Source organism: Sinohyriopsis cumingii, chromosome 1, assembly GCF_028554795.1.
Source record: "Sinohyriopsis cumingii isolate HCF-2022 chromosome 1, ASM2855479v2, whole genome shotgun sequence".
In the NCBI taxonomy this organism is placed as follows: Eukaryota; Metazoa; Mollusca; class Bivalvia; order Unionida; family Unionidae; genus Sinohyriopsis; species Sinohyriopsis cumingii.
Genome location: NC_142961.1, coordinates 23,294,925 through 23,317,577, shown reverse-complemented (window position 1 = coordinate 23,317,577; position 22,653 = coordinate 23,294,925). Strand labels below are relative to the sequence as shown.

General features: G+C 35.8%; 2 protein-coding genes across 8 annotated transcripts in view; one reads left to right on the top strand and one right to left on the bottom strand.

Annotated features, from left to right (window-relative positions):
- The window catches only part of LOC149806550 (putative 3',5'-cyclic phosphodiesterase pde-5), a 256,230-nt gene that overhangs the window by 183,435 nt on the left and 50,142 nt on the right, over positions 1 to 22,653 (bottom strand). Inside the window, exon 1 of one of the 7 annotated variants that reach the window (XM_089954360.1) lies at positions 17,000 to 17,850. The exons of the other annotated variants lie outside the window; for them this stretch is intronic. Coding sequence (XP_089810486.1) covers positions 17,000 to 17,015 — 16 coding nt within the window. The 5' untranslated portion in view covers positions 17,016 to 17,850. Of the gene's footprint in view, positions 1 to 16,999; positions 17,851 to 22,653 lie in introns of those variants that run through there. 7 annotated transcript variants of the gene reach the window in all.
- LOC149806551 (uncharacterized) lies at positions 14,768 to 20,733 on the top strand. The gene is made up of 3 exons (XM_089954374.1): positions 14,768 to 14,807; positions 19,551 to 19,725; positions 20,381 to 20,733. The coding sequence occupies exons 2-3, from the start codon at positions 19,641 to 19,643 to the stop codon at positions 20,596 to 20,598; spliced, it is 303 nt and encodes a 100-aa protein (XP_089810500.1). The 5' UTR covers positions 14,768 to 14,807; positions 19,551 to 19,640; the 3' UTR covers positions 20,599 to 20,733.

Here is a 22,653-nt window from a genome sequence, read left to right as displayed (position 1 = left end):
CGACGCACATAAAGGATTTGGTTATTTAATATGTAAACGTTATTGTTTTATATCGCCTGCACCTGTAAACCTGAAGCTTTGATCAATAGGGTCCTCTAGGCCAATAGGTCTGGATAGGTCTGGTTATGACGTACGTGACAATCAAGTAGCATGAAAAAGTGTCTTCACTATAATATGGGCTACAGAAAATTAAATGCTCACACAAATACTTTTTTGAATATATATATATATATATATATATATATATATATATATATATATATATATATATATATATATATATATATATATATATATATATACACACATATATATATATACACACACACACACATATATATATATATATATATATATATATATATATATATATATATATATATATATATATATTCTCCTCTACGTATCTCCACTCTAAAGTACATGTGGCAAATAGTGTCAACACGTGTTAATTCGTGCGTGAGGAGAAAGAGATTTAATACACATTACCTCCCTCACGCTAGTGTGCCTACACACTTACGTCCACGAGTGCATTTCTGCCTAAGAACCTGCCATCAGATAGTAAGATGTATCGTTGAATAGACAGACAAATACGCAAAGTGACAGACGGTGTTGTTCTTCTAGTTGTTGTTGTTTTTATATTGCCTTGGAATATTTTCGGCAATGTGACAGTAAAATGTTTTACAATAAAAATCACACAATGGATGTCATGGTTTCGCTCTAAGCCTCAAATAGTAGCACAACATATTTAGAAACTCAATGTTTAAGAAGTGACCTGTTTTGTTTATGTTAATCAAGGTAGTCAAAGTTTGATTGGGGGAAGGGGAACGACCAAATTGGCAATTAGGGGATAAGCAAGAGAAAACTACGTTACCGCCACCACCACCACAAGCAGGACATAATAAAATATATCAAAAAGTTAAGCCTATATTGTCAACTCTCTCTATCATTACTGTCGAGAAACTAACCTTAAAAAACACCATTCTCTGTGCATTTTGTCAGTTCTGTTACTATGTTCGGTAAATTGTACGAGTCTTTCATGCGTATATGTGAGATGCATTGTTCAAATTACCACTTTTCTTTATTTTTCACAATGTCTTGGACGATTAACTGTATTTGATTAGTATGTAGAGGGTAATAGGGTTAAAGAGTCATTTGTTGACTTAATAAAAAGTAACAACTTATTTTTTTATTTATATGTATTGTCTGATATTATGTCAATACTATTTTTGGAATGATGACCTGTCCTTTTCTAGTTCTTGTTGGTAACGTTCAAACGTACCATAAGTACTCGCTTATTAGTCTAGTCAAACTAAAAGATACAAAGATACTGATATGCCGTAGTACATCGCGCCTGCAGATCAGGGTCTATGCAGTTTGTTCTTCGGATTACTCCTAACAAACTGAGTCTGTGTTGTTTGCAGTGGATTCGTCTTATGAGCGATTATACATGGTATGTATTTCCATCTTCAGTGTATCACATCGGTTGGTTCTATGTGGAAATATACTTAAGGAAAATTCTCTAGTGTGTGTGTGTGTTTTTTTTTTTTAATTCTTGTTTTGATGTATGATAAACATTTTACCATAGTCATTCCAACATCATGCATCTATAAACATTTTTGCTCCGTTACGGATCACTGCCATCTCTCATCTGTCTGCGTAGGTTCGAGTCTCGGATTTGGCCAATGTGGGTATGTGAGAAAGCTAGCCAGTAGCTTCTCGAGGGTCGGTGGTCCTTTCCGGGGATTTTCCGGGTTCCTCCTCCACCAATAATACTGGCCGCCATGTATAGCCTATCTTGTGCTGAAAAATGGCGTTAAACCCTACAACAACAACAACAACATTTTTGCTACGTAGCTTTAATTCAGTACTATATGGCCGGAATTTTACATATACCATAGAGAGCAAACCGAGTAATGTGCGGGTATGTTCCACTTTCTCAACTGATCTTTTTAAAAATGTCGAAGAATCCCTGGCAACAATTAACAACCCTGCATGGTCTAGCACGTGTAGTGAAGAAACATGGCCACTCGTACCATTTGTCTTCCATTTATAATGGGCAATGGATCCATTTGTAAACCTTGAGATCAGAGTAAACACTTTCAATGTTTATCTTTCTCCTCGGTATAACGTTTGTTACTTGAATAACCCAGAGAATCTTACGTTACAATCTGCGCTATGTTGTATTTCAAAGGGGTAAACTAGATTTTGTGTGACACTAGTTATATCGTGTTATTTGTAAGGCTGTCCAACACTGTTATTGTTTAAAATCACATTTGTACAGAGATTTCGTGTGGTAAATAAAAAAAGCAATCATATCATTCGTTAATTTTTTCCAGGTTATAGGCTTTAATTCGTCAGCTATTTTAAATAAACTGAAGATATCAGAAAGGTTTGTGCCCGAGAGGTCCCGAATTTGTTGACGGCTGCTCAAAAACGGACTAAAAAATGGTGAAATATCCAAACAGCTACTCGGCAGATATGAAAAGAGCGAACAGATCCATTAGAATTCAGATTGTCATAGGTGATGAAACTTCTCTACTTTGTTTTAAACCTGACTTAAGAGATAATGATAAACACTGGATTTGAAAGAAAGAAAAAAAAAAAAACAAGCAGGGACGACAAATCGCTCGATGTCGTTGAACTAATATGAGAGTTTGATACGCGTTATTACTCAATGCAAGTACATGTGTCTGACTCTGCTAGTATCACTGGACATTTGTATGTCTCAATAATGTTTTCAAAGTTTATGCAACGTTACCTCACAACGTTACTTGTGGTATCTATCGACTACACGGCAACGCACCGGCGCAACCAAACTTTTGTATATCCTCCATACAGCTTTGATTTTTAGCTCCAAGTGATTTTTGGTCGAATCCTGTTACTAATAATCTGCTAAGGAGCAGACGACGATCTCAAAGCCGCCATGCGGTTGGAAGTATATTTACTAGTGTATGAGAAACATATAAAAAAGTTAATACAAAAAGAAAGTGAATAGAAAAAGAAAGTATTATACAAAACGACATTTAGTAACAGGATAAGACTGAAAAAGCGTGTAGAGGTGAATAGAAAATACTTTGATAAAGAATTATGTTGTACAGTGTACTAAGATCCGTCGTATGTAAAATCTATAAACTAACAGAGTTTGCTGCTGAATGATGTCGGCGTGTCGTTATGGAAATGGGAGGGATTGTGTATCGTGCACGTTCTTAGCTTATATAATGTAATATTCCGATCACGCAATAAATAATGATTCTGACTTTCATTTAAAGATTACACACAAATTCTTTCAAATGTTTTAGTGGCGAATAGTGTCTATTATGGAAATTGTTGTATATATATATATATATATATATATATATATATATATATATATATATATATATATATATATATATGATAAACATTACAAACACTTACTCGTCTTTCTTCGCTTTTTTTCGTAATCGATCATGAGCACTAAGCTAGAAAATGATGGCGACTACAGACATTTCAGTTGTACCTGTTTTCAAGCCACCAGGACTACATCTTTTGCAAGTAATAGCTGTACTAGAAAGTCTTTTAGTTGATCAACTGTATGCAGTATCGAAACCCATTAAAGTATGGGTAATACCCGAGTGTTACTGAAGAAGGTTTACGTTGAATCTATTGACTTTTTTTAAAATAAGTTTTATAATATGAAAAAGGAAATATGTCACTTTGTAATATGACAAAGGATATATGTCACTTTGTAATATGACAGAGGGCATAAGACAATTTGCAATATGAAAAAGGACAAAGGTACTGTGTAATATGACAAAGGGAATATGACACTTTGTAATGTGATGAAGAGCATACGACAATTTGTAATGTGACAAAGGGCATATGACAATTTGTAATATGACAAAGTGTTTAGGACAATTTGTAATGTGACAAAGGGAATATGACACTTTGTACTGTGAAAAAGGGCATATGATAATTTGTAGTAAGAAAAGGGACAACGGACATTTTGTAATATGACAAGAGGCATAAGACAATTTGCAATATGAAAAGGACAACGGTCAATTTGTAATGTGACAACGGGAATATGACACTTTGTAATGTGACAAAGGGCATATGAGAATTTGAAATATGACAAAGTGCTTAGGACAATTTGTAATGCGACAAAGGGAATAGGACACTTTGTAATTTGATAAAGGACAAAGGACAATTTGTAATATGACAAAAGGCATAGGACAATTTGTAATATGAAAAAGGACAACGGACAATTTGTAATATGACAAAAAGCATATGACACTTTGTAATATGAAAAAGGACGATGTAAAATGTTTAATATGATAAAGGGCATAATATAATTTGTAATACTAAAAAGGACAGTGACAACCAGGAATATGAAAAAGGACAACGGATTTGTAATAGGACAAAGAACATAGGACCATTTGTAATATGAAAAAGGACAACGGACAATTTGTCATATGACAAAGGGAATATGACACTTTGTAATATGATGAAAGACAGCAGGCAGTTTGTAATATGACAATGGGCATAGGGCAGTGTGAAAAATTATCCTGTTTAATTAAAAGACTGTTACATGTCGAGCAACATTGTTCTGCCTGCAAAGGCGGCACAAAAACATTTTTCCTCTTAGATTCCACTCAAGCTTCGCTCACAGTAGGATCAGCAACGCGGGAGTGAACTCATTTTATAAAGGTGGTGTAACGAAATAGAGATCTGACGCATTGTGTCTTGTGCACGTTCCTTGCATGTTTCCGAGTTGCAAAAGAAAGTATTCATTGATGTTCTCATAGAATTGAAAGAGTACAATTCTTGGAAATTTTAACGATGGGTAAGCCCGTTGACTGAGAAAATATAATCACTGACGAACGTTTAAGACAACTATTCGTCTTTCTTCGTCCTTTCACATAATAAAGCGTGCGCAAAACTCCACAAAATAATAGATGTGGTCAGTGTTTTGAAACTGCACGGGGTGTAGTTTTTATATACATTGTTTCTACATATACGTACTACCCAAACAAGCTCGATGCTTCAGAGTTTTTATACACAATCAAGTACAAAGTATTTATAAAGCCATTGCACAGTGTGACATCAACTATGGTTCAACTCATGGTCAGTATTGACACTTTGAATGGCATGAAATTGACATACAAATGTTTTCGATACAAATTGACTGTAATTGAACTATGGTCGAAGAATCGACTAGGTTGGAGAAGTGGAGACCTACTTAATTCGTATTAATTCAACTTGATTTCTATCTTAAATATTAAAATTGTGCAATGTTTGATTAATTTTATTTTATTAATGTGCTATTGTTTCAATAAATATTTATATTAAATTTCGTCTTTATAGTTTACTTCATACTATGTTGCGCAAAATATTCGCAAATGCAAATTTTGCATTAATTTCTTGATTGTATTATTTCTCAATGTTTCATATCTATCGACATTGTCTCTCAGCGACGAAGCAGAGCAATCTACTGTAATGTCGACGAAAAACTGTCAGCGTACGCTTCTGTATCCTGATATTTGTTTCATAACTTTTTGGAAGCATTTGTATCGCATAATAATCAAATTTTGGATGCGCATTATGCGGTGGGAGATCTGACCCCTCCGTCATAACACTTTATTTAGCATTTCGATTAAAAGTTGTCACCCAGATTTGAACATTTCCCTTGAAATTTAAAAAAAATGGAACATCTGCATTAATGAAAATATTTTTGAGTAAGATCTGTAGCCAAGTCAACTTTTATGACGGAAGGGATTGTGTCCACTCTGTTTTTGCTGTTTGCCGTGCGTCTTACACAGGTAAACACGATACTCTTTTATCCTTTTTCCTTTTCTTTTTCTTTAAATTTGGGTAATTTTACATGGAGTAACATTGACACAGCGAATATATCAGTTCGTGTGTACTGTCCAATCCCCCTGAACTGATATCATTATACGAGTGATTGTATTTGACAAGCAGTTGTGCAGTGAAACAAATATGTTCATTATTCAAATACAAAGAAAACATTGTAACAAATAAAGGTAATGGCGAGGTACACTTATACTAACAGAGGGCTATCGACATTATTGGACACAGTGGCAAATCTACTACCAACCGTCAAAAATACCCATCTGATCTAACCAATGTATGTACCCTTTCTAAAAACATACGTCCTTCTTATAACACTTATTCTTGTTATTCCCACTGTTAAAGCCAGGTACAATGGACAACGTTCTCTTACACATAGATCTCGGTTACTTAGAACGAATCGCTTATTGTATTTAGATACAATGACATCACGGTCTCATTCATGAGCGCTCTAAAAACTTACCTCTTTCAACTGCAAGAACCGACTTAACAGGTCTTAACAATGTTTCTTTACTTTTGATTATTTTTACTATGTCTTGTTTGTAATTCCACAGTGTTGGTAAAATGTTGTTGATACGCTGATTTGTTAATTAATATTGTAAAACGCTTATAGCTCTTAAAGATTAATTGATGTACTAAGTCTTTATTATTATTATTATTATTATTACTGATACTGCTTCTGCTTTCTGAGTTTCAAAATTAAAATTGACTTGCATACTTATGTCAGATTTAAGAACCATCATATTTGTTTTTCTTCTCTAAGATTCAATGTGTTAGGTGACACGGTGCCCCAGACCCAAGCTAATTATGAAGCAAGTTTCACGGAGACTTTATTGTTTACGTACGTTATTCCCCGTGGTATCAATAACTCGACAAGTATATTCTTCATAATTCTTTATTTACTATTACACAGCTATGCATCTAACCAAAACTGATCCTAACCCCTTCTCTCCTCTACTTCTCCCAGTGACCCTGCCTCTTCATCTGATTTTGCACACATTAGCTTCATAATTAACTTGGGTCTGGGGCACATTGGCCACCAATAGTTTCATAATTAGCTTGGTTATGGGGCACATTGGCCACCAATAGTTTCATATTTAGTTTGGTAATGGGGCACATTGGCCACCAATAGTTTCATATTTAGTTTGGTTATGGGGCACATTGGCCACCAATAGTTTCATATTTAGTTTGGTTATGGAGCACCGTGACATATCTTCCTCTTCAAAAAAATAAATGACTGTCTTCAGTCAGTGTACATGTAAAAGTACCTCATGTTTTTTTTTTCTCCACGCAAATTTAGATGTGAACTTTTCAGAATAGGACTCATTATGACAATATGCATATCAGTAATGCATAAAAGATTAACAAAATCAGCAAGAGGATGAATACATGTTCAGTCGATTAAAATTAATTAATAACTTACCTAGTAGTATTTACACGTACGATATTGTTAATTAGATAAATCACGCGCAAACCATAACGTTCACAGTCACTGCTTTTTGCAGCCAAAATGTGTTTACTGTACTATTGTTCACCCTTGAAAAAAATTATAAGTACAGTTGACCAAAGATCATTTACATTGAATGGTCAGTATCACCAGATTCTCTAATCGGATTTATTATCCTTGGGCTATTTGAACGACTTTTTGACACGAGTCAGTGTCTGTAAACTTTGTCTGGAATTTCAGTCAAGTACGTACGAGTAGAGTAACACACGACTAGCACAAAGAATACACAAGCCATATTAAAGAAGTCCTAAGACATGTAATGGTAGAAAACACGTGTAAAGGTAGAAAACACGTGTAAACATGTAATGGTAGAAAACACGTGTAAAGGTAGAAAACACGTGTAGACATGTAATTGTAGAAAACACGTGTAAAGGTAGAAAACACGTGTAGACATGTAATTGTAGAAAACACGTGTAAACATGTAATGGTAGAAAACACGTGTAAAGGTAGAAAACACGTGTAGACATGTAATTGTAGAAAACACGTGTAAAGGTAGAAAACACGTGTAGACATGTAATTGTAGAAAACACGTGTAAAGGTAGAAAACACGTGTAGACATGTAATTGTAGAAAACACGTGTAAAGGTAGAAAACACGTGTAGACATGTAAAGGTAGAAAACACGTGTAAACATGTATTGGTAGAAAATACGTGTAAACATGTAACTTCTGACTTAATTCAATGTGTGAATGAGGACACAAACATGTATTGGTAGAAAATACGTGTAAACATGTAATGGTAGAAAACACGTGTAAAGGTAGCAAACACGTGTAAAGGTAGAAAACACGTGTAAACATGTATTGGTAGAAAACACGTGTAAACATGTAATGGTAGAAAACACGTGTAAAGGTAGAAAATACGTGTAGACATGTAATGGTAGAAAACACGTGTAAAGGTAGAAAACACGTGTAGACATGTAATGGTAGAAAACACGTGTAAAGGTAGAAAACACGTGTAGACATGTAATGGTAGAAAACACGTGTAAAGGTAGAAAACACGTGTAGACATGTAATGGTAGAAAACACGTGTAAACATGTATTGGTAGAAAATACGTGTAAACATGTAACTTCTGACTTAATTCAATGTGGGAATGAGGACACTATTTCTTTCTACGTTTGAGGCGATTGTATGTTTCATCAAAGGCCTGGATAAGTTGATAATGGACCTATGGACCTTCTCCGAGTCTAACCAGGCTGTGTCCGTTAATTGTAATGAATGGTAAGTAAAAAATTACGTTTGCATTTACCACTGTTCTAAACTTGATGAAGGAATGTGTTTCAGAATCGCATATCTCTCCGTTAAGTACAGAAAGTTGTAGGTGAGCGTAACTTTGTCCGGCAGCAACATTCGGAAAAATCTTCACGTTTCGGAGCCGGTAACTTCAGCGCTGAAAAGTCAACCATAGCTTGATGAATATATATATATATATATATATATATATATATATATATATATATATATATATATATATATATATATATATATCCATGGGTCTTAACGATGGTGTTGAGTGTTGAAGAGTAGTAATTGCAAAACAGCACGCACTTGCTTGTGATTCCCGAAATTCGTGGTAAAACAGTTTGTAAAACAGGCATTTTACAATCATTTTTTGTACCTAAATTTCGTTCAATGTCATCAGAAACGTTCAGACGAAAACTGTTTATCCTAAGGACTTTTACAGGTACCAGATTGAGTCACGAGAAGAGGACATTGAATATGTACTGTTGAGAATAAATTTATACAAATTAAATATTTAACTGCGGTTAGAATTGAGAGAAGGAATAAGATAAGACAAAGACAGGCAAAAATCCAAAATTTTATACTAAAAAAAATAAACATTAGAATTTGAAATGTTTGCTTTGTCTCTGTGCTTATTTTTTCAAACATATTACCTTTTCAACTCAATTAACATAGCGGCCTTACAAGTACAGAGACGTTTTAAACTTAGCATACTGGAAAATATTAACTGTTGATACAAAATATAAGGTATACGGATGGGACGTGCGACAGTAATCAGATTACAATTGTCAATGCATGTTTACAGTCACAAGTAGCAGAGTAGACACGTGCTACCTTCAACTTAATAATTAACAGCGGCCATTTTAAAAATGTTTATTATGCAGTATATAATTTAAATAATCTGGGAATATGATTTTTCCCACTGTATGCAAAATAAATGACAGTTGAAAGAAACTTACAAAGAATTAAATGACCGCTGAACAAAGAACATTACATCCTTGTTACTGTTATATAACTCTTAGGCCAAAAGAACGAGGATGTAATGGGCCGAGTACGTTATTTGCCGTTTTGGATAGACTGAGTTCGTTATGGGCCGAACGTTAATGAGCCGACTCTACTATGGTTCGAGTAGTCCCGGAACTTTTTCAGGACGATAAACGCCGGTAAACACCTTGGCATTTACTAATTCGCTTATGTCATGAAATAGTCGACCAGTAGAATTTTTTCACTATGAAACTAATGGTGGTCACGGTGCCGCAGGCCCAAGCTAATTATGAAGCTAACTGGGGCATGATCTGAGATGAGAAGGCGAGGCCACTAAGACCGGGGGTGGGGGTGGGGGTGAGGGAGAGCAGTAAAGTCAGAGGGGAGCAGGGCTTGATATGTCTTGGATGAAGAAGACAGAAGTGTATTGGTTCATGGTTAGATGCACAGTTGTGTAATACTAGTAAAGGAAGGAATACGAAAAATGTATTCGTTGATTGATATCAGGGGAATGGCATACGTAAACAATAAGGCCTCTATGCCATTACACTCATAATTATGTTTGGGACTGGGGCAACCTGACATAGTAATGTTTGTCTATCTCAATTTATCAAAGCAAAAGGGTGGATGGTGTACTTTCCAATTTAACAGCTGACTTACGGTTAAATACAACACATGACTCTACTTGGAAAATAATCCGGCAAATGAAAGGGAAAATGGTTAATTATTCAAATACGAAGAATAATTTTCAATAAATAAAATTGAGGTACGGTTATGCTAATAAATGGATAGAAGTCTCACTTACATCATTGGCATCGTCTGACACAATGACAAGTGTACTTCTATTTAAAATAAAATATTAAAGTAAATTTTTATGCCTAGCCTAAGATCTTATTTATTTTTTCTAAATGTTTGTAAGGTCCTCTTAAATATTATAAGATTTTCAAGACTGGAATTAAAAGCAGAACATTCCATGAAGGCCTTACACTTATGTGATGCAGAAAGCAACAGCAGCTCGTCACTCCAAAGTATTCGAATATAATACTGGAGTGACGTACTTTTTACAAATTCAGCGCACGGGAACCGTGCGTGTATGTAAGTATGAATAGATATTAGTACAAGTTGTTTATCGTAAGACACGTATCTAAAAACAAAACAAAAACTAATAAAATTATTATTCACATTTTAGCTCAGTGTAAGCATACATCGTCTCTCCATTGTCAACTTTTTGATGGGCTTATAATGTTAATAACTATTTATTTATTTGCTTGGATAAATGCATCCTGATAATGTTTTACCTATAGTAGAAGTGTTACTTCTGGTACAGAATTTCTTCAGCGAGTGGAGGTAAAATACGTTAAAGGTCAATGCCAACCTGGAGATAATCTGTCGAAGATAAGACATTTCCTTCCGTTATTATCTCTCTCTCTCTCTCTCTGCATAGTCAAACACTAATGTATAATCTAAGTGCATATAATTTAAAGATATAATATCAACATTAATTACTTCGCCTGGGGTATATAGTCTGCAGGGCTAGATCGGTGGTTTCCTGGCTATTAAAAAAACAAATGTACAGGTACTTGTCTCTTGAAATTTGACCATAATTTTATTCTTATGCACGTTCATGGGTTATTATTCACACTTTGGGCAAATATATCCACAGATGTTTGTTTGGTCCCGTTCGAGGAAAGTTAGGGCCTTTGAAATGTTTGACACCCCACCACCCCAAACGCTTTACCTGATCCAGGCCTGGTACGAGCTACTCGATAACCGTAATGACTGCAAACAGTTAAACAAATGTAAGGAATTCACTCGCGCTCACCTAGCCGCATACTCGGCAAACATAAGTACGGTTTACATTTCATTCTACTATACCCAGGCAAATTTAGAAGTCCAGTTTACATTTCATTATTACTATATCCACGCAAACGTAGAAGTCCAGTTTACATTTCACTCTACTACCCAGGCGAGCGTAAAAGTCCAGCTTATATTTCACTCTGCTGTACCTAGGCAAACTTAAAAGTCCAGTTTTCATTTCATTCTACTATATCCAGGCAAGCATAGAACTCCAGTTTACATTTTACTCTACTATCCAGGCAAGCGTAGAAGTCCAATTTTCATTTCATTCTACTATATCCAGGCAAACGTAGAAGTCCAGATTACATTTCACTCTACTATACAGGCAAGCATAGAAGTCCAGTTTACATTTCATTCTACTATACCCAGGCAAACGTAGAAGTCCAATTTTCATTTCACTCTACTATACCCAGGCAAACTTAGAAGTCCAATTTTCATTTCATTCTACTATATCCAGGCAGGGGCCCCGAGTGGCCGAGTGGTCTAAAGCGTTCACCGTTCCGGATCACTGCCATCTCACCTCTGTCTGCTTGGGTTCGAGTCCAAGGCTCGGCTAGCGTGGGTACGTGGGAAAGCTTGCCAGTAGCTTCTCGTGGGTCGGTGGTTCTTCCCTGGGTTTTCCAGGATTCTTCCTCCACCATTTATACTTGCCGCCATGTGAAGCCTATCTTGTGCTGAAAAATGGCGTTAAACCCCAGAACAACAACAACAACAACATCCAGGCAAACGTAGAAGTCCAGTTTACATTTCACTCTACTACACAGACAAGCATAGAAATCCAATTTACATTTCATTCTTCTATACCCAGGCAAACGTAGAAGTCCAGTTTACATTTCACTCTACTATACCCAGGCAAACTTAGAAGTCCAATTTTCATTTCATTCTACTATATTCAGGCAAATGTTGAAGTCCAGTTTACATTTCACTCTACTACACTGGCAAGCATTTAAGTCCAATTTACATTTCATTCTACTATACCCAGGCAAACTTTGCAGTCCAGTTTTCATTTCATTAAACTATATCCAGGCAAACGTAGAAGTCCAGTTTGCATTTCATTGTACTACCCACGCAAGCTTAGAAGTCCATTTTACATTTCATTGCACTACCCAGGCTAACATAGAAGTACAGTTTACACGTCACTCTACTTCCAAGGCAAACGTAGAAGTACAGTTTACATGTCACTCTACTACCCAGGCAAACAAAGAAGTACAGCTTTATGTTGGGCGCTCGCAAATATGGGCAAGTGGGAGAGGGGATACGTGTCTGGCATGTTTTGGTCTTTATCCGTAAAACTTAATAGCTTACCATTAGATGTTTTCATCCCTACCCCCAATAATTCTGTGGGCACCCCTGTTTACATGTCACTCTCTTACACCCATATAAACGTAGAAGTTAATTTTACATTTCATTCTGCTACCCAGGCTAGCACTGAAGTTCATTTTACACGTCACTCTACTACCCAGGCAAACGCAGACGTACAGTGTACATGTCAATATTACCTAGGCAAATGTAAAAGTACAGTTTACATTTCACTTTATTACCCAGACAAACATACAAGTACAATATACACTTCACTTTATTACCCAGGTAAATGAAAATTGCCAATTATGCACACATTAATGAGCTCCTTCTTCTTTTCCACTTAACAGAGAAAATCGATCTTCATTCGATTGCAACAAATTTAAAATATCACTTGTCTACATTAACAATTACTCCGAATTTGAGCCAAGTCCGCAAACTGTATTTAATTGATATTTGATAATGACATATACATATACGGTATATTTTCAAAACACTTTCTGCTTCATTTCTTTTGAAATGATTTTAAAAAACAAAACAAACTCCATTAGATCTAATTTTAAATATAAATTTGAATCACAACTACCAAAATGGAACGAAATATATGTGTAAACAGAATAATGGACCCAGAGTGGCCGGCCAACTGTTAGTGCGGACAATTTATGAGAGAGAGAGAGAGAGAGATGATTCGTTGCGAAAGTTGCAGCTGAATCACAGGGACTACTGACAGGCATTGAGCACTCTGCAACATAGGCACATTGAAGATTGGCACGAACTGCAGACTAAAACATAGGCACAGTGACCTACTGAGAGGCATTTAGAACTCTGTGCAACAGATGAACAGTGACCGTGTGTCTGTCAATGCAGACTCTGCAACTGATGCACATTAACAAGTGTCAGGCACTGCGAATTTGCAACATAGGCACGGCGAATGATTGGTAGGAAATATAACCATTCCTGACTCTGAAACGGAGGCACAATGACGACTGGCATGCATTGCACACTGCAACAGAGGTATAGTGACCGATTGACAGGCACCGCTGTCAATGCAACAGAAACAGTGACTGTCTGGCAGGTATTCCAAATTGTGCAATAAAGACAGGGTGACCGACTGCAAGGTACCGCGGGTTCAGCACTAGAGATACAGTGAGAGATTGTCAATAGTGCGGACACTGCAACAGAGTCACAATGCGACCGACAGGCATAAAAGACTCTTCAAAAGAGTCAATGACCATCTGACAGATATTGAAACCCTACTAACAGGTACTGCGGACTCCCAGTGTTGTGAGCTAACAAGCATGACAGAATCTGCAACTGAGGCGGGCATTATTGTTGCATCTTTTGAGCGACGAACCTAATTTCGATTTTTCCATTGGATCTAATTGTACATGAACATTACTGGTAGCTGCTGGAGGTTAACCTGTGATGAACAGGTGTCCCAGTCATGGAGAGTCATGTAGTTTCAGTCGCTTTACGTCATGGACATCAGACCTAAATATGATAAAACTATGAGCTCGATCATGAGTTTGAGTTTTCACTCTCCTTCAATCAAAAGTGGCTTTACTAAAGTAGAGTCCATTTTTTATTTTGCTGACACAAAATCTCATGCACAAACTCGAGCTTTGGAGTTTCATGATTTCGATACCAGGATAAATTCTGGCTCTATTGTCCACTTTGAAGGCTCGAGAATAATTTAACCTTATAAAAACAGATACTGAACTACCCTCTTTCAATGAGTATGTGCAAATGAATGTAACTCCGTCCATGTCAATCAACGAAGAACAATGTTAAAGCAAAATAATGAGTGGAAGCGTGATATTGCTATATGCTATTGTTAGAGATGAGAAAACTTGAAGAAGAGCATTGTTTTCAAGGATACAAAGTGATTAACTGCAATAACTGCTAATCTGAAGAAACCATTGAGATCAGCGAAAACAAACATATTCTGACGTAATCTTTTCCACTACTCGATGGTAAATGACGAATAATGCCTGTTTATAACAACTAACCGTCGCTTGATTGAATGAGGGAGTGTCTGTTTCATCGTCCTGGATGGTTGTCTCAAGTATTTGGGTAAGTGTGTGTTCAGGTACAATTGTATAGAACATGATCATTATCAGCGTCGGTCCTGAAGGGAACGCAAGCCAGTTTGCTTTGACCATCATTTACCAGAGGAATAGCAATACGTTTATTTTATTTATTATTTTTTTTTTTGTTTTGTTGTCTTTTATGTCCATATTTCTTAGGGTAAATTCAACGTTTTCTGACGCAAATATAATAGCGGAAAACATCTGTCCTTGCCGGGTAAAACTCGGTAAGTAATGTCCAGCCTGTCAGTGAAGAGTTTTCGTGCTCTCATACGATGGTAGACCAACAGATTGTTCTCCGCCTTTTTTTCTGACATGACCAGTCATGTTGGAAAGAAGGTGGAGAGCAACGTTTTGGTCTAATAAAATTGTAACATGAGTTAGAAATATCATTGCCGCCTGATTTACAGTTTAAAATGTTAGATAATACTGTTAAACTGATACTATTTAATGGATGCAACGTGTGGGGTTTTCAGCGATAATACTTTAATTGCACGTGGAGATTCCTAAATTTGTATTCGTAAAAAATAGAAATACTGCGGTTATAAAAAGGGCTGATATAAATGTTCGTTTATAATGAGTACAAAGTATACAGAACTCAGGAAATCAAACTTGGCTTTTGTAATATCAATCACTTGCAAACAAATGCTTGAAAACTTGTTAAAATATGGCGTCTGGTTTGATAAATATAACAGTTTTTTCCAGGTCACATTGGATGTCACGACGTAGATTAAATTAAACGTTTTCATTTGAATCTTTGTTCGTAGAAGACATTACATGAAATAAAATCGATGCGAACTTTTATTTTTGAATTAGAGAAGGTGCGCTTGAATTGTACTTTCATTCAGTAAGAAAATAAAGTATGACAGGTGGCTTTATTCAGAATTTGTATGATCGACATACGAAATGTTGATGTTTGTGGTTTAACACAATTTCTCAGTGTATGATATACTATATGTGGCTGCCAGTATAACTGGCAGTGCAAGAACCCTGGAAAATTCCAATAAGAACCACCGACGCACGGGAAGCTACTGGCAGCTTTCTCACATACCCACATTGGACACACGGAATCAGACCCTTGAAAAAATGTCTTCAGAAGGAAAAGGTTTCAATGAATCCTCGTATAATTTTGGTAAGCTCCTACATTATAAACAAAAAAACGGTTTAAAATTGTTTCAACCAAGCTTAACATATTATGAAAGTTCATAGTACGCGTAGCACAGGCAAGCTTTGATAAATTAAAGAAGAGAGGGAAAAAGAAACCATTGGCATGAACATAACGTCAGTGATGTCAATAACAGGCGAGCACTCACACATTATTTGGATCACGGATATGGAGCACTCTTAGAGAATGATAAATTTAAAAAAAAAAAAAAAAACGAGGAGAATTGGAAGAACGATCTCATCTTATAAATGTTTGTCAGTTTCATCATATGAAGTCATGTGGCACGATTCATGACGTACACTACTCCTGATCTCCTTATTAGACCGTAAAGAAATCGATCTAATTCCTAAACTGGATGAATGAATTTGATAAAATCGTACAAATAACATGCATAAAACAAGTTTTACAAAGAAATATACAAATCAGTCATTTCCTTTTATTATTTGTTTGGAGAAAAATTAGAATGCGAGTAAAAAGTCACAAAATTATACAACCTGTCAAACTGACTCCTTTATTCCTCTAAAACAGATCTGTCTGATATTTAATGTTCCTTGCATTTGGTACCATTTTATCATATATATCCCACCTCTGAATATGAAATAATTTTATCAACGTTCCATACTCCGAGTTTTAGACACCTCCCTCCCATTGATGTCAAGTGGTAAATGCAAAATAGGGAGTTTTCTAAATTAATAGGTGAATGGTATTCCTCATAAGATGCCAGTCATGAATTGTATTACTTTATTTAAGTATTATTTTTTCTCAATCAGAGAATGTTTACAGTTGCCAAATATAACCTGGGTACTTCGTTTTTCTCTCCCGTAAGACCATCAAATGTCACCATACGTGCATACATGAGCACACAACCAAGGCTGCTTAACCCCCATACACAAGTGAAAGCAAGTTAATAATATTTGTGTGTGTATACATATACTTATCGATGTTTGCACGGTGTGATCTGCATGTAGTGTTCATAAAATACAGCGTGTTTCTTGTTGCCTTCATTTTCTTACCTGTCCTAGTGCTCATCACGGTCTTCTGTTCGCATCAAAGTGGATTCGGGCATTTAACACACATATCTTCTCCACTCTTTCATCCTTTCGTTGTAAATGTACTGCTAAATTTTAGTTCACCAGTTTTATATTTTTTGTTCTACTTACTCCAAGTGTGAATTACAGAAGTATCTCTCACATTAAACTTGACGTATATGTTATACCCGCGTCACTGCGACATGAACCATGCATAGCGAAGTTTCCGAAGTTTTTTTCAAGGAAGATTTATATACGCATTTACACTTAAGCACCATGAAGCATTTAACCTTGGGTAACAAAACTTAACTCCGATTAAATCACATATCTTCGTTTCAAAGAATGAAGAGGTACTTTGGTGCGATTAGCTCCGGACAAAATACATTGTCAATAAAACATACAATAATGCTGTAGGACGGCCTGTAATCTTCGTGCATTATGCTGACAACAATACTCTATTTGTTACAAAACTCGAACGCGAAGACAAAGCCGTGACATAGTTGCTCCGCTCTAGTTAGAGACAGTATACAAGTCCAATACAGTGAAAACACAATTCAACAATTCAAGCTAGAATTAAGAAACAAAGAATAAGGTACCGATCTTGATTGAAATAAACACACAAGAAACTCCCACTTATTGAAAGTAGGACAGCACAAGTCATTCAACACGGTGTGATCGTATAGAATTTCTGACGCCTGGGTCGTGGCCAAGTTCTTATTCAGTTGTATGTTTACACCATAACGTCACTTAAAAGCGAGAGCTCCCATCAATAATCCTTTATGTCCACATGAATTAGAAGACAAACATTACTGGTGTAGAACCGTTATCGTATCCTCAAAAAGAAAATCACATGCAAGCATGCTGTACGCGGTGTAGCATTCAGATAAACTAACGGGAGTGGACGGGGTGCCTACTATTTGTGTAAAGATACAAATTCACACCTGGTCGGATAATGCATTTGTAATTAACAGTCACCTCTAGTGACAATGACACTAATTATAACAGAAAATTCGGGTTCCGACAAAAAATGAATCGAAGCCAATGTGTTCAATAGTGAGTCTGAGCTTTATATCGGAATATCAACTTCCGACTCCGACGACATTTTAACACTTTATGCATAAACGAGATTTACATGTACGAAAACTGGCACGAAATTTTGGAAATAATTATCATAACATTATATATGAAGTACAGACTTACATTTCTGCCTCGATCATTTCATGTGTACACGCGGGTTTGACAAATATAAGAACAAGAATTCTGAATTTAAGGGAATATCATTACAATGACAGATTCGTTACTCCGACAAAATTGTTAGAAACGAACTTCGCTGTTGTTCACAAGAGTTGACACCACGGTAAAGAAATTACCATGCTCTGGAATCTAAAATCAAAGTTTGTCTTCTTGATGACTGGAACACTGACGTACCGTGAATACTCGTTTATAAGAGGAGTCCAAATGCAAACTGCACAGACCCAGATCTGCCATCGCATAATGTGGCAGCAGATCTGGGTCTGTGCAGTTTGTAAGGAGTAATCAATAGGACATTATGATTAAATTAAGAAAGATCTAAAAATCCAATATTATCCTCTTAAAATTGTACGTTTTGATCATTTTAATGTACAAAAGGTTAGTTATGAAATAATGCTTACAAAATATCAGCAACAATGTGAACCAATGGCTGTACGAATGTATGCAAATGCACTCATTCAGGTGAAACTGAAGCAAGCATTTTACCAATGCTATCGTAGTCAAACATTTTCTTCTCTCACCAAAACACTCCTGATGGTATATGAAAACAGTAAAGCAAAAAATTCCAGACGTTCTGTCAGGTTGTAATATTTTACACCAAATCATTTGTATAGGGACGACAAAAAACAAAAATTAAATGCCTTAAGGCACGGATATTGTGCAGAGAATACTAATTTCCATTTGTATTAAACATCATAAATACTGATATAAATTTGATAAAATTTACTGATTTCAAATAAATGAATTCAAAGAAATATTTCACGAGTTTAATAATAAAAAAGCAACAATATCAGTAGGTATACATCAAGCGCATTTGTTTTTAAACTGGACGGGAACAATTGTGCTTGTAACAGTGTGAATTTTGTAGATGTTCTCTAAACACATTTTGCGGTGGTCAGTGTGACACGAAACACATTAAACTGACTATTGGACTAGGTATCATCTTAAATCGCTAGACTACAATGATTTTAACATCCACGGCGTGGGGCTTGATTGATTTTTAATTATAATCCAGTTTTTATATCCGTCAGACAAATGGACGAGGCAATGTGAATTTAGGTTTAAGTAGCGGAAAAATGACAGTTGAGACGAGCCAGAGACAATTTTGCACCATATGAAATAGGTGTAATAAAATGTAATTTTCCAGGAATCCGTTTATTTAATAATAGCGGAATATAGAGACTTATTTTAAAAATCGATAGGCGTGTGTTAACTTTCGGCGGTTAGATAAAATATGGAGTGCGTTTTACCAGACAAAATTAAACGTTTTAAGTATTCTCCTTAGAAAAACCAGTCAGTCCAAGGTTTTCTGCGAAATGGGATGGTCTTGGCTCCGGAGGAGTAGAAGGTATTCTGCGTTATAAATTGTACAAAGATGTCTGGAAGTTTGAAAGACACGGAAGTTAAAGATGCAGAGAGATTCTGCTACTCAGAAGCAAGCGAATCTCGAAAATCACAAGGTAATTTTTTTCAGTCTCATGTAATTTTCGTGATAAGAGTCGGTAATTATTCGTTCTGAATTTATTTGTTTTAAATTCATCGATCAATTTTCCTTTCAACAGTTCGGAAGATAATTGTTTGCATTCATTTGTTTTGAAAGTTACATGACTCATGTATTCTCAAAATTTCATACATTTTTTTGTTGAAAAGAATCTTGAGATAAATTTTGAATTTATTCCAAGATATATAATGCGAATCATGTAGGCTAGGAATTTATATTACTATGTCTGGAAATGTTATGCCAATGAATTGTTAGTTAGCAAGTATTTTAGTTTAGACATGAAGTGAATTTCGTTGATTCATTTGTATAATTCTAACCAAGAGTCGATGGTATTAGCATTAAGAGCGCCTGCCGGTTGAGGTTTAATTCAGTTTGTGATTTATACCCACAGTAGGGAATATGACTTGTTTATTAAGAGGTCTAGATTATGTCATAGCTATGTTAGGGATACTGAATAGCCATTAGGGGGATACATTAATCTTCTGTACTAGGGATTGTGTATCAGCTATCAGGCTGCGAATTGACCCGTGTAAGTCTTAGTTTATGTTGAATTACGATAAGACAATATCTGACATAACAGACAAAAATTTAGGTTGCTTATTTACTTATTTTAGAAAGGGAAATACCACATGGAAACACCCACAGAGTGGGCAAAGGGAGGACACAACAAAATTACGGTCGAGGACCCAGAATGAGGCTGGACAGAGAGAAGAGGAAAAGGAATAAGCCAACTCTAACCTGTTACCAACGTCGAATTTGGAATTACCGGCAAGCAACAAGGTTCTGCATTCCAGTAGGACAATTGAGTACGATCGTGCATTCGATTTCGTGATGAACGTTTTCATATCGGTATAAAGAACGACTAATTGCAATTTTCAAATATAAATTTGATAATTTTATTTCTAAGAGAAAGTATATCATTCAAACTTCATGTTTCATTTCATTTGTTTATGTAATTGATTACATTTTTATATTCTGCATACGTGGACTCGTGTTTTTTTTTCTTCTATTCTATATCTCTGCACAGATTTCTGTTTATTCCATCCATCAATTTCACATTTAATTTCATTATAAATTCCATCCGGGTAATAACATTGTGGTCGATCATCAGCTAGATAACAATAACCACAACCACCACGTGATCATAGCTAGTTGCGAAAAAAAAATGTACAAAATAAAAATGCAAATTTCCAGATTTCAAACATTTAATGAACTGAAAACCCCAGCTCTGAAATGTTTTTAAGAAGGTTCTGATTCGCAGAGTAAATTTAATGACGATAACATTAAATTGGCAACATCAGCCCTGATAGCAGGATGCTTACACGGTAGAGTACGAAGGGACATATTACCTATATGACGTAACAAATTAAAGTAAACTTGTAGATCTCACAAACCTTACCTGGTGAATCCCATATTATTCGACTGGAACATAAATATAAATTATCGAGGTCACTGTCACATTTAAAATAGCACATACTTGCTTAATTGGTATGTGAAGAAGCTGTTTAAAATTCAACGATAGGAATACCAATATTGGACATAAATTTCAAATCATTTGAAAGGACGGAATAAACTTTGTGAATTGCTCAAAATAACAGTTTCTGTTGTAGAGGCATGTCCCGTTGGCTTGCTGAAAAAACACGCATACATCTTATCAAACACAAAAATATTCTCTACCTATTTTAATTTCATTTTAAATGACTGACAAGGAATAGCATTTAAGAAATCTTAATGAACTCATCCATGAGGAATAAGTGATAATGAAATCATCCGTGAATTGGTTAATTTCAATGCAAATAGGCACAACAGGTTCAAACAGATATAAAGTGGAATAAAAAACACAGAAAACCGAAACTGCTGACATGAAAATGATAAAATGGAAAAGTTCTTTGTGAAGTAAGGAAAAAATGAAAGGAGGAAGGAATTTTGTAAAGTTATCTTGCAATCAAGCATCATTACAACAAATGAAACAAATTGTACAGAAATAAGTTTAAGCGAGGAGCGTGTTCTCCAGAGACTACGGGGAGATCATAACAACTCTTGGCTGCTTGAATTTCTCTTGTACAAATATTTTGCATAAGCTAGTGAACACAGATTGACGATTTTGGCAGTCTTGATGATCTGCAAAGGAAAACAACTAATTTAACCAAAGAAGTTTTAGTGGTCGATATTTTACAAAAGACTTCCAAGGAATCACTGGTTGATTTTCCCCTCAAATTTGTATTATGTTCAAAGTAGATTTAAGGTACGGTTTATGTTCAAACAAGATAACCCCATGCACTGTTTCAGTTTTAAACCTACGTGTATGTAAAAATCTACGTTTCTATTGTGAAAGACACACTTCTCTTATTTCTTCATCTAGTTTGCATAATGTTAGTTTTGGAACCTTGTAATCATTCAACTTTCTTTTTTGTTAGAAAGACAACCACTTATCGTCTCGAACTGGTTTGCCTGAAGATCACTGTAGTGCTTGAAATGGTCATGCCTGTGTAACTGAATATCAAAATCCCATCCGAAAACGCAGTCAGTATCATAGTTACCTGGTATTTGTAGCACATTTTCTCATCCGAATCCATCCGGTGGCCTAGTGGTTAGAGCGTCCGCCTCGGATGCGGGAGGTCGTGGGTTCGATACCCTGCCGACTCATACCAAAGGCTTATAAAAATGGTACTAACAGCTGCCTTGCTTGGCTAAAGCATTAAGAAGTTAGTGTTAGGACTGTTCGACCTGGTGTCAGGATAAGGTGACTGGGTGGGACATCATGCTACATGTCTGCGGCATGATGCCCCAGTGCTAGACATCACTATAAACTGCCACACTGCAGACATCGTAGCGATACGACTGAAAAATTGTTAAAGCTACGTTAAATATCCAAATCACACACACA

Bases quoted from the DNA above. Each gene is read 5' to 3' on its own strand.
- LOC149806551 (XM_089954374.1), top strand. From the start codon at position 19,641: ATGTCTGGAAGTTTGAAAGACACGGAAGTTAAAGATGCAGAGAGATTC. The intron at 19,726-20,380 runs GTAATTTTTTTC...TACTTATTTTAG, and splicing joins CGAATCTCGAAAATCACAAG to AAAGGGAAATACCACATGGA.